This window comes from Lithobates pipiens, unplaced genomic scaffold (assembly GCF_037356315.1).
Source record: "Lithobates pipiens isolate NorthernLeopardFrog02 unplaced genomic scaffold, aLitPip1_a1.2 Scaffold_22, whole genome shotgun sequence".
Taxonomy (NCBI): domain Eukaryota; kingdom Metazoa; phylum Chordata; class Amphibia; order Anura; family Ranidae; genus Lithobates; species Lithobates pipiens.
Genome location: NW_027507784.1, coordinates 310,730,461 through 310,743,876, shown reverse-complemented (window position 1 = coordinate 310,743,876; position 13,416 = coordinate 310,730,461). Strand labels below are relative to the sequence as shown.

Here is a 13,416-nt window from a genome sequence, read left to right as displayed (position 1 = left end):
TCTGCCGAGTCTCTCTCACATCAGACGATCAGCGGTGCAGAGAGAGAGACTCGACTAATACCAGGAGCAGGAGGAACAGGTGGGTGGAGCCTCTTCCCTGCACTCGTTGCTAACGCCTAGGCCGCCTGGCGTCTAGCAACGAGTGACGTCAGTGAGTCACGTCGGACTCCAGTCTCACTCTGAGCCGACGCGACTCACTGTAACAGGCAGCGGCCAGGGAGAGAACAGTCGCACTCGCAGTTACACTGAGACTTGAGTCTCAGACGAGTGACGTCAGTGAGTCACGTCGGACTCAAGTCTCAGAGCCGATGTGACAGGAGCTGAAGCCTCAAATAGGGGAACAGTTGTTGCTGCAGTTTACAGTTTAGACAGACTGTTAAAATGTCCAGCGTCCACTGTAAGTGGCTGAGCGCCAGTATTCTTCCTTCTCCGCCCCCAACTTGTGGCAAGTGACAATCTGCAAAGTGTGGCAGGTGACGTGGCAAGTGACAATTCACAACATGTGGCAGATGACGTGGCAGGTGGACAATCCGCAACGTGTGGCAGGTGACGTGGCAAGGGACAATCCGCAACGCGTGGCAGGTGACGTGGCAAGTGACAATTCACAACATGTGGCAGGTGGACAATCCGCAACATGTAGCAGGTGACGTGGCAGGTGGACAATCCGCAACGTGTGGCAGGTGACGTGGCAGGTGGACAATCCGCAACGTGTGGCAGGTGACGTGGCAAGGGACAATCCGCAATGTTTGGCAGGTGACGTGGCAAGTGGACAATCCACAACACGTGGCAGGTGACGTGGCAAAAGACAATTTGCAACATGTGGCAAGTGACAATCCGCAACGTGTGACACGTGACGTGGCAGGTGGACAATCCGCAACGTGTGGCAGATGACATGGCAAGTGACACGCTCAGGGCTCCCACTGATTCTGCATTAAGGTGAGTTGAACCATTTCATTTTATATTGCAGTGTAATAATATAAATAATGCTCTTCAATCATCCTGACACCATAACAACTATGGTGCCATGATGATTGAAGCGCCAACACCAGCCATTTCCCTCATAAATTGCCCGCAAAAAAACAAACTTATTTTCTGGCAGTGCCCCTCCCGAGACTAGACTCTGGATCCGCCCCTGCATGGGACACGCTTGTCCTTCTTTTCGGCAGCTGGACATGTTGAACCGCAACATGCCAACGACTTGGTAGAGTGGATGACCAAGCCCTCTTCATCCTCCTCATCCTCTCTCACCCAAGCTCAGGGTACTAGCAAAGCAGCTGCCAACGCATCGTCTTCCCTCCTCTCAATGTCATCATCAGTGACTCCTTCCCTAGACCCACTACGTCCTCCTGAGGAGTCTCCTGAACTCTTTGAGCACAGTGTTGGGTACATGCTCCAGGAGGATGCCCAGTGTTTTGTGGGCTCTGATGATGACACTCAGCTAGAGGAAGGCAGTAGCGTGAGCGCAGAGAGAGGGGATGCTCAAGAAGGACAGCAATCTGGCAGTCATGTTCCACAAGCTGCAGCATACTGCCAGGTTTGCTACAGCGATCAAGAGGGAGGGGATGATGAGGGCACTGACTCCACGTGGGTGCCTGGAAGGAGAGAGGAGGAGGAGGAGGAGGCACATGTCCAACGAGGCAGGATGCCCTCCGGGGGCCAGCTTAGGGGCAGCACACCGACTGAATCACACCGCAGAGCTCCGCCTGTGCAGGGCGCTGCCTCTGCACGTTATTCTAAAAGTTCTTTGGTGTGGGCCTTTTTTGAGACGAGTGCATCAGATCGCACCGCTGCTATTTGCAACATATGTCTCAAGCGTATCTCGCGTGGCCAAAACATCAGCCACTTGGGCACCACATGCTTGACCAGACATATGTTGACCTGCCATGCAGCTCGTTGGCAAGCGTACCTCAAAGACCCACACCAAAGAACAAAGCGGACCTCTCCTTGCTCCTCATCAGCTGGCATCTCCAACCCCACTAGACCTTCAGTCCTCTCTGAAACCTGCTCTGAGAGGAATGAAGGTGTAGAATTAGGTGTGTCACAGCCAAGTGCTTCCGGGAACTCTGCTAGCGGTACACCCACGTCCGATTATAGCAGGCAAATGTCCCTGCCCCAGCTGCTGGACCGGCGAAAGAAGTTCACTCCCAGCCATCCACATGCCCAGCGGTTGAATGCTAGCTTGGCTAAATTGCTAGCACTTCAACTGCTGCCTTTTCAGTTGGTAGACTTGGCCCCCTTCCGTGAGTTTGTACAATGTGCGGTTCCTCAGTGGCAGGTCCCCAAACGCCACTTTTTCTCACGGAAGGCGATTCCGGCTCTCTACCGGCATGCGGAAGGCAATGTCCTTGCCTCGCTGGACAGGGCGGTCAGCGGTAAGGTGCATATTACTGCTGACTCATGGTCCAGCAGGCATGGACAGGGACGTTACCTGTCTTTCACGGCCCATTGGGTCACTCTTCTGGCAGCTGGGAAGGATGCAGGACAAGGTGCAGTAGTGTTGGAGGTTGTTCCGCCACCACGCCTCCAAAATGCTACTATTGGTTGTGACACACCTCTCTCCTCCACCCCCTCCTCTTCTTCTTCCTCCATGGCCTCTTCCAGTGCTCTGTCCTCAGAACCAGCGGTGCTCCGTAGGCGTTCCAGGGGCTACGCAAGTACGCAGGCAAAACGATGCCATGCCGTGCTTGCGCTGGTTTGTTTGGGGGACAGGAGCCACACTGGGGCGGATGTTTTGTCAGCTCTGCAGGGGCAGGCCGAGAGGTGGTTGACGCCACGCCAGCTTAAGCCAGGAATGGTGGTTTGTGACAATGGCACCAACCTCCTCTCCGCCCTCCGACAGGGACAACTGACCCATGTGCCCTGTGTAGCTCACGTCCTTAACCTGGTGGTGCAGCGGTTCTTGGGCAGGTACCCCGGCTTACAGGATGTCCTGAAGCAGGCCAAGAAAGTCTGTGTGCATTTCCACCGATCATTTAATGCCTGTGCTCGGCTGGCTGAGCTCCAAAAGGAGTTATACCTGCCCAAGAACTGCCTTATATGTGACATGCCCACCAGGTGGAACTCAACGTTGGCCATGCTGCAGCGGCTGCACACGCAGCAGAGGGCCATCAATGAGTACCTGTGCGACTACAGCACCAGGACAGGGTCAGGGGAGCTCGGTTTTTTCTCACCACGCCAGTGGGGCATGATCAGGGATGCATGCACTGTCCTGTCACCGTTTGAGGAGGCCACAAGGATGGTGAGCAGTGACAGTGCATGCATCAGTGACACTGTACCTCTTGTCCACCTCTTGGAGCATACGCTGCGTGGAATAATGGACAGGGCACTTGAGGCAGAACAGAGGCAGGAAGAGGAGGACTTCCTTGCCTCTCAAGGCCCCCTTTATCCAGACAGTGTTCCTGCTGTGCCACCCATCACACAGGAAGAGGATGAGGAGGAGGAAGAGGAGGAGGAGGATGATTGTGTCAGCATGGAGGTGGAGGCTGGCACTCAGCATCAGCAGCAGCATCAGTCTTGTAGGGATGATTTACAGTCCCAAGAAACACGTGGACTTGTACGTGGCTGGGAGGAGGTAGCTGCGGATCATGTTGTCCTTAGTGACCCAGAGGACTCCGGACCGAATGCCTCAGCTAACCTACGCTGCATGGCCTCCCTGATCCTGCAAAGCCTGCGGAAGGATCCTCGTATTCTTCGGATCAAGGAGAGGGACCATTACTGGCTGGCCACTCTCCTTGATCCACGGTACAAGGGTAAGGTTGCCGACCTTATCTTGCCATCGCAGAGGGAGCAGAGGATGAGACATCTCCGGGAGGCCTTGCAGAAAGGTCTGTGCAACGCGTTCCCAGAGACTGGGAGGTTACAAACTCCTGGTCCTGGACAACGTGTTGTTGAGGCATCAGTCAGAAGGGGCGGTGGAGAAGGTGGCCGTCTGACTAATGCTTTCAGACAATTTTTTAGTCCGCAGCCCCAAGGTATGATCGGTTCCAGCACCCATCGCCAGCGTCTGATTTACATGGTGCAGGAATACCTAGGAGCAAGGTCAGACTTGGACACCTTTCCCACCGAAAATCCTCTGGCTTACTGGGTCTTGAGGATGGATCACTGGCCAGAGCTCGCACAGTATGCAATTGAGCTACTGGCCTGTCCTGCATCCAGCGTTCTTTCAGAACGCACCTTCAGTGCTGCTGGTGGCTTTGTTACCGATCACAGGGTGCGCCTGTCCACCGAATCAGTTGATCGACTGACCTTCATCAAGATGAATCAGTCTTGGATCACCCACAGCTACCAAGCACCTGAAGCTGATGTAACAGAATAATTTTTTTTGAAATATCACATCCCTTCAAGACTGCCTATGCTGATGCTGAGTGACTGTCCTGTTATGTTGATTGTCTATCCTCTTCCTCCTCCGCTGATATGTTGGAAGAACATTTCTGGTTCTGGGTGATGCCTAAGGCCCAATTTTTCTGCCCCTGTTTAACAGGGGCGTTTAAGTACAATTTTTGATGCAATGCTTTGCAGCAGGGCTAATTTCTGCAATAAAACAAGAGTATATGGCAGAGGTTGCAGTGTGGTGGCACCAGCACCAGTGCCTAAGGCCCAATTTTTCTGCCCCTGTTTAACAGGGGCGTTTAATTACAATTTTTGATGCAATGCTTTGCAGCAGGGCTAATTCCTGCAATAAAACAAGAGTATATGGCAGAGGTTGCAGTGTGGTGGCACCAGCACCAGTGCCTAAGGCCCAATTTTTCTGCCCCTGTTTAACAGGGGCGTTTTAATTACAATTTTTGATGCAATGCTTTGCAGCAGGGCTAATTCCTGCAATAAAACTAGAGTATATGGCAGAGGTTGCAGTGTGGTGGCACCAGCACCAGTGCCTAAGGCCCAATTTTTCTGCCCCTGTTTAACAGGGGCGTTTAAGTACAATTTTTGATGCAATGCTTTGCAGCAGGGCTAATTCCTGCAATAAAACTAGAGTATATGGGAGAGGTTGCAGTGTGGTGGCACCAGCACCAGTGCCTAAGGCCAAATTTTTCTGCCCCTGTTTAACAGGGACATGTAATTACAATTCTTGATATAATATTTCACAGGAGGGCCCCTTCCTGTGCCCACCCAGAGTAACGGTGAGGACTTATAATGTTGTGGCACCAGCACCACAACCACCAAAGGTCAATTTTTCTACCACTGTTCAACAATGGCATGTAATTACAATTCTTGATATAATCGTTCACAGCAGGGCGCTCCAGCGCCCACCAAGAGTCACTTTGAGGGCTTACAATGTTGTGGCAAAACCAACACCTTGTTCCGCCATTTCTGCAGAGCATATAGGGCAGGCCCCTACTTTCAAACATCCAACTTACAAACATCTCCTACTTGCAAACGGAAGGAGACAACAGCAAGTGAGATGAAAAAAGATGGACGACAAAACAAATTATACAGGGGTGATAACCCTTCCCTATGTTTTCCAAAAAGCTTAAAAATTGTTTTTTTGACTGGAGCTACACTTTAAAAATGTACCAGTTGAAAATTACAAACAGATTCAACTTAACACAACAAACCTACACAGTCCCTGTCTTGTTTGCACCGCCTGTATACTGCTGTTCTGAGTATATAGGGCCTGGGGGCCACACGCATTTCCTTTTTTTAATATGGGTACAGGGTTCCCCTTAATATGCGTACAAGACCCAAATAGGCTGGTAATGGGCAGGGAGGGCTACCCATGCCATTTTTCTCAATGATTTTCAACCATATTGCAGGAACCAGATATAACATTAAAACCGCAAGCAGTTTTAAATGGTGTTATTTCCATTTAATGTCATTTTGTGCAGGGACTGTTCTAAACACGGGAAACACGTGGCACTTCACAGGCATACTACAGACACCCCCCAGGCACCATATTTAAAGGAATATTTCACTTTTTTTTTTCACTTTAATCGTCATTAAAATCAGTGTTCCTGCCAAAACGGCAGTTTTTAAAACTTTTTTTTGCATTGACCCATGTCCCCTGGGGCAAGAGCCAGGTCCCCAAACCCTTTTTAGGACAGCATCTTGCATATTAGCCGTTAAAATTATCACTTTTAATTTCGAACGTTCGAGTCCCATAGACTTCAATGGGGTTCTAAAGTTCGTACGAATTTGGGGTCCGTTCGAAGGTTCTGGTGCGAACCGAACCGGGGGGTTTTCGGCTCATCCCTACTGACCAGCCATTGTTTCTGGTGAGTCAGTTAAAGTGATTGTAAAGACAGAAGGTTTTTTTTTTCTATCATTCATATCATTCATTCTATGCATTAAGATAAAAAGCCTTCTGTGTGCAGCAGTCCCCCTCAACCCCCCTAATACTTACCTAAGGTCCATCTAGATCAGGAGTCTAAAACTGGCAGCCTTGCAGCTGTTGCAAAACTACAACTCCCATGAGGCATTGCAAAGCTGACAGTTACAAGCATGACTCCCCCTCCTTATTAGTTGAGACAACCATTGGCTCCCACTGCTGTCAAAGCTAGTCAGCCAATGAGGAGAGAAAGGGGGCAGGGACAGGCCATGACTTGTTGACACTTTTTTCCTTAAGCCAAACCCGAACACTTTAGTGGCGCACAGTAAATCTTTTTTGGTTTAGTATACACTATAGCAGGGGGTCTCCAAACTTTAAGCAAAGGGCCAGTTTACCATCCTTCAGACTTTAATGGGGCCGGATTCTGGCCATTGGGGGTAGAAAATGCCCCGGGGCCGAGCATCAGTGAAAAAAAAAAAGGACCTCAGTGTTGGTGGTCAGTAGGAGGAGGAATAGTGCCTCATATCATTGAGAGCAATAGTGCCCCAAGGGCCGGATAAAGGCTATCAAAGGGCCACATCTGACCCTCGGTCCACAGTTTGGAGAGTCCTCCACTATAGGATTGTAACAGACCTGAGGTACCTTTGGGCACTCCAAAGAGAGCAGTAATTCAGTGCACATAGTGCCCCCTCACCCTCCTATCAAGTCCTGTTCCGAGATGAATTCCTGTCTGAACAATGTGTCCAGGTTTTAGGTGGACTGAAACCCGCACACTTGATTCACAGCCCGGACTGTCCAGGTGAATCCCGGACAGGTGGCAACCCTAACACAGATCCGTGTCTGAATGTGGCTCAGCTCGAGTGCCCCCACAGCAAGCTGCTTGCTGTGGGGGCACACAACAGGAAGGAGTGACCAGTAGCACCGAAAAGGGACCCGAGAAGAGGAGGATCGGGGCTGTTCTGTGCAAGACCACTACACCGAGCATCAACAAAATGGCAACCTCTTGCTGGAGTCTGCCATTTTGTTGAAGCTCGGAGTCCTGAACAGCATTAAATCTTTAGGCTTTTGGCCTCTACAAATTCACACCTAAAAGTAGAAAGCAACTGAGCATGTGCAGAGCAGGGTGAGACAGTTTATTTCTGAATTGTATACACTATAGGCCCTTATTTTTATTTTTAGATATATCTATACCTGCAAAAGGGCCAGCCTGAAGTGATCTAGCAAGACTTAATTTTCTGACTAAAGTTTCACTTTAAGTGTATGGACCCTGATTCTAAATGATCTCCCAGCATAAAACATAGACAGTATGTGGAGTCCAATGATTAGGGGAAAGGGTTCCTCTGTACGGGGTTCCTCTGTACGGGGTTCCTCTGTATGGGGTTCCTTTGTACGAGGTTCCTATGCAGGCTTTGATTGATGTTGTGGGCAACAGATGGCTGGACAACTTTCACATAAAGTGTCCTTGTTCTCCCGAGCTTTCTAGTAACGACACCGAGCTCCGCACAAAGTACTAGTGAATGCGTAAACTGAACCACCTGCTTCCTTGAAGTCACCGTCCTGCAGAAATACCATCTGATATGTATACTGCCTTCACATGACCTGCCAAGGAGCACGTAAACACTGGGCCCCTCATACCAACCAAGGGCTTTCTTTTAAGATGTATGGAATCAATCTGTCATCTAAAGTTTCCTCAGACTTTTCACACCAATCATTCAAGCCAACATTTTTTTCTGTTCCAAGAATCAAAGAAAATCTAAAGTTCAATCCAAAATAAATCAAAAAACTAAACTAAAATTCTAGATTATGCTAAAGAATCCCTTCATTAAATTGAAATGTATTTTTTTTTTTTTTGCTTAGCTACAAACAAGTATGTATATTCCATACCTGGATGATCCCTGTGAAAATATCGAACCACTGTAATAGCCACTGCTACTATAAATGATCCCTGTCCTGTCTTCCGCATCCCCGTGCCAAGCTGCTGTTTTGCTACAAAGTGAACAGGGGGGGGCCCTCTCTTGGCATGGCAGCTTTCAAAGAACACAAAACATTTAGCTGATTGAATGAGGTGTAGATTGTGATGTCACTGCTTATTCCTCTCCTACTCTGAGCTCTGGAGAGGAATAAGCAGTTCTACCCCATAGCAGTCTCCGGCTCCTCCGAGTAGAGCACACGCATGCACGGCTCTGGCAGCTCGCTCCTGCTGTGACCACACACAGCGGGTACCGTGGACTTGATGTCCGCCGACACCAGCCGATTGTTCAGTACACAGGCAGAACGGTAATCTGCCTATGGAAACAAGGCAGATCACCATTCTGTCAGAAGGGCAGGCATGGATCCTATGTTTCTGGAAAGCAGGGACATGGGTCAATGCTTTCCCCTAGTAAAAGCACCTCCCACAGTATACAAAATCACTAGCTAGGCACACAGTTAACCCTTTGATCGCCCCTGATGTTAACCTCTTCCCAGTGTCATTAGTACAGTGGCAGTGCATATTTTTTACCACTGATCACTGTAATAATGTCACCGGTCCCCAGTGTCAGTTATGCCGCATACATATGACTGGACTTTCCACCTGACTAGGTCTGACGGTCTTCCCGACGGACTTTCGGCGGAGTTCCGCCTGACTGTCCGAACGAATGGACTTGGCCATGCACGAATGAACTAAGTCCGTTCTTTTTGACCGGGATGACGTTAACGGGACTAAACAAGGAAGTTCAATAGCCAGTAGCCAATAGCTGCCCTTGCGTCGTATTTGGTCCGTTGGACCAGCACACAGACGAATGGTTTTCCCGATTTTAGTCCGTCGGATAGATTTTAAACATGTTCTATTTCTAGGTCCCACTGATTTTTTTTTTTTAGAAAAACAATCGGACTAGCCCACACACGATCGCATTGTCCAACGGACAAATCCCTTCAGACCTAGTCTGCCGGAAAGTCCGGGCGTGTGTACGCGGCATAAGTGTTTCCGAATTGTCTGTTGCAATATCGCAGTCCTGCTATAAGTTGCTGGTTTCCACCATTACTAGTAAAAAAAAAAAATGTCAAAAATCCCAATGTTTGTAGATACTATAACTTTTACTATAACGCAAACCAATCAATATACGCTTATTGGGATTTTTTACAGAAAATATGTAGCAGAATACATATTGACCTAAATTGATGAAAGCAATTAAAAAAAACACAGAGGTGATCAAATACCACCACAAGAAAGCTCTATTTGTGGGGGAAAAAAGGACATCAATTTTATTTGGGTACAGCGTCACACAACCACGCAATTGTCAATGAAAGTAACTGAGTGCCATATCGCAAAAAAAAAAATTGCCTGATGAAGGGAGGGTAAACATTCCAGAGCTCTGAGGAAGGGACATGACCCCCGAAACGCGTCAGTGTCCAACCATTTGTTCCTAGGACAAACTGCGTTGAGTTGCAGCTGGAGCAGATCTGTGCTGCTTGATGTTTTTACTAGCATGTGAGTATCCATTTGTCGATGTGGAAAAAATAAAAATGTCTATGGTAATGCACGAGGTGGTGGCGCCCTCCCATGTGTTTTTTTGCTGTATTATTTTTATCTTTTTTGTCTAGCCACAATTCAGCTGGAAATAAATTACAGGGGTGCCAACCAGCAGTAATCCTTTCATTTTTAGCCAATCACAGAAAAGAACCATAGCTACTACACGGCTACTACATTCCCCATCATTTCCTTACCTGGCATACATATAATGCATTTGTTTGCCGTTTTTAATATAAAATAAAAACCTCACATAATAAAAAAGGAGAATTGGATGGGCAAGCATGTTTTTTTTTTTTCAACATGACTAAATATGTAACAATGTAAAAATTTCATTTCACATGCAAGAAATGAGGAATTCTATTGAGCTTTTAGCTGGTATTAAAAGAACTTCACCTGAGTTTGCTCTGGGAAATCGCAGACAGTTGTCAGCGGTGGGCACAGAAGGTAAACCCCTTTAAGCACAGACTAGATCAACCACTTATAAAGCAAAAAACTTCACCTGGCACAAATGTACAGCTACAAGAGGCAGGCTTGGACCCACTAATCCCCTCTATGTTCTATGCTTCAGATTAAAATGAATTTCCAGAGGCAGACATACAGACCATAGGACTTGTCCCCGAGCTGGCCACTGCAGGAAAGAGGGTAGTGCCAAGAGCTGATCCAAACCTGATACTTAAGAATTTGGAGGCACAAATTTAGCCCTCCTATGCTTCTATATCCATGTTGGAGTGTGGAGGGGGTGCTGGGAAGGTGTGATATTAATCAGACCGTCCTATGACTGGGGGGGGGGGGTTGGGGGTCAGCTGTCAGACTGGATTTACACTCCAGGGGATGGTAACCCAGAAAAGTTGGCGCCGTTCACACAGAAGCATCCATTGTACAGGGTCAGTTGTCATCTTATCACCTAGTTCAATGGAGGAATCAGCAGTCTTCTCAATGATTCCTGTGTCCCAGTGCTGCAAGTTTAAAGGGAAGCTATACTTTATTTTCAATAAGTGCATATTATGAGATGTACATATGGCTAAATGTCATGTCTGTCATGTGACTGATATTTTTACTTGCTGACTAGTTTATATTTTAATGATTGTAGTTTGTATACACTTAAGGGTAGTATTTTTTTTTTAAATGCATAGCAATTTGCCCAGTGAAAGTGCATGTACGTTCATTCTGTGCAAATAATTCAAAGAATGAATGTTATTAGCTATTTCCTGTGCTGTTTTGAATGTTTTTCATTGATTTAAAATGGAAAATACCACATCTGGACACTAGATGGTGCTACATCTTATAGAAGTTTTCATATGATATTTAACACCATCTAGTGGCCAAATGCAGAATTGTCCATTTAAATAAAAAATATTTGAACAGAACAAATTTACATTCACTTTCACTGGTCAAATTGCTATGCAAATTTTTGAATGCCCCCGTTAATGCCCAATTATGTGTTAGGAAATGTGATTAACACACACTCAATTATGCAATCAATTCTCTCTAAAGTGCAAATATAGGATATGAATAATAAAGTGTGATGTAGTGCAAGACTGTGCAAATAAAGCGCAGAGAAAAGAATGATCGCCCATACACCATACAATCAAAATCTCTATCCAATGAAAGTGCAAATGAAGGCGCATATAATTCATTCCCGAAAGTTCATATCGGAAGAAATTCATAACATCAAGAAATGTTCATAAAGCATGCAAAAGCAGTGTGCTGCTCTTTAAAAACCACTTGCCGACCGCTGTCAGCCTATATACGTCGGCAGAATGGCACGGCTGGAAAAAGTAATGTACACGCACGTTACTTTGAATTTCCCGCCATGCACGCACGCCACCGCCCGTGAGTTCCGTGTCCGTGGCTGCGCGACCCGCTGGGATAACTGCGATCGTGTCATGGAGCTGAAGAACGGGTAGATGCCGATGTAAACAGCATCTTCCCGTTCTGCCTAGTGACAGGACACTGATCGTCTGCCATCGGAAGCAGCGATCAGCGTCGTGTCACTGCTAGCCCATCCCCCAGACAGTTAGAAACACTCCCCCAGAACACACTTAACCCTTCCCCGCCCCCTAGTGGTTAACCCCTTCACTGCAGGTGACATTTTTACAGTAATCAATGCAATTTTATAGCATTGATCGCTGTATTAATGACAATGGTTCCAAAAATGTGTCAAAATTGTCCGACAGGTCCGCCAAAATGACACAGTTACGATAAAAATCGCTGATCGCTGCCATTACTAGTAAAAAAAAAAATATTAATAAAAATGCCACGAAAATCCCCTATTTTGTAGACGCTATAACTTTTGCGCAAACCAATCAATAATCTTTTTTTTTTATACCAAAAATATGTAGAAAAATACGTATCGGCCTAAACTGAGAAAAAAAAATGTTTTTTTATATATATATTTTGGGGGGATATTTATTACAGCTCTTCTTTTGTTTATAGTGCAAAAAATAAAAACCGCAGAGGTGATCAAATACCACCAAAAGAAACCTCTATTTGTGGGGAAAAAAAAATAACATAAATTTTGTTGTTTTGGAGCCATGTCGCACAACCACGCAATTGTCAGTTAAAGCAACGCAATGCAGAATTGCAAAAAGTGCTGTGGTTAGGAAGGGGGTAAAATCTTCCAGGGCTGAAGTGGTTAAGATAGAAATTTGATTAGGGGGTAGGCAACCTTTCAGAGGTTGACATCTAAAATACAGTTGTGCTCATAAGTTTACATACCCGGGCAGAATGTATGATTTCTTGGCCATTTTTCAGGGAATATGAATGATAACACAAAAACTTTTCTTTCACTCATGGTTAGTGTTTGGCTGAAGCCATTTATTATCAGTCAACTGTGTTTACTCTTCTTAGATCATAATGGCAAACTACCCAAATGACCCTGATCAAAAGTTTACATACTCCAGTTCTTAATACCGTGTATTGCCCTCTATAAAATCAATGATGGCTTGAAGTCTTTTGTGGTATTTGTGGATGAGATGGTAAAGCTGCCCATTCCTCTTGCCAAAAAGCCTCCAGTTCCTGTAAATTCTTGGGCTGCCTTGTAAGAACTGAACATTTGAGATCCCCCAGAGTGGCTCAATGATATTGAGGTCAGGAGACTGAGATGGTCACTCCAGAACCTTCACTTTATTCTGCTGTAACCAATGACAGGTCGACTTGGCCTTGTGATTTGGATTATTGTCATGTTGGAATGTCCCTGCTGCCACAACCGAGGTATCCATCTTTAGATCCTGTTTATGATAATGGTGGTCTCTGCAGCGGATTCGCCACGATATCACCGTTATCGGTGGCGGGAGAGGTGCCACCCCCCCTCCCCCACTTACCGGAGCCACCGGCAGCGGTGGAGGGGATTGGGACCTGTCCGTGGTTGTGTATGGAGCCGAGTGAGGGGAAGATGGCCCCCACCCGTCTCCATACTATAGCAGGGCGGAAGTGACGTCAAAGCATCACTTCTGCCCATATGTCTTAAAGGCAAATTTGTCTGTTGTCATTTTTCAAATGACAATTTTTTTTATTTATTTATTTTTTTATTGAATTTATTCCAAATATGAGATGTGAGGTCTTTTTGACCCCAGATCTCATATTTAAGAGGTCCTGTCATGCTTTTTTTATATTACAAGGGATGTTTACATTACTTGTA

At 46.7% G+C, this 13,416-nt stretch overlaps 1 protein-coding gene across 1 annotated transcript in view; it reads right to left on the bottom strand.

Moving 5' to 3' along the window:
• The window catches only part of RPL3L (ribosomal protein L3 like), a 35,721-nt gene extending 25,192 nt beyond the window's left edge, over nucleotides 1-10,529 (bottom strand). Inside the window, exon 1 of the mRNA XM_077449384.1 lies at nucleotides 10,379-10,529. Coding sequence (XP_077305510.1) covers nucleotides 10,379-10,381 — 3 coding nt within the window. The 5' untranslated portion in view covers nucleotides 10,382-10,529. The remainder of the gene's footprint in view (nucleotides 1-10,378) is intronic.
• Nucleotides 10,530-13,416: the final 2,887 nt, after the last annotated feature.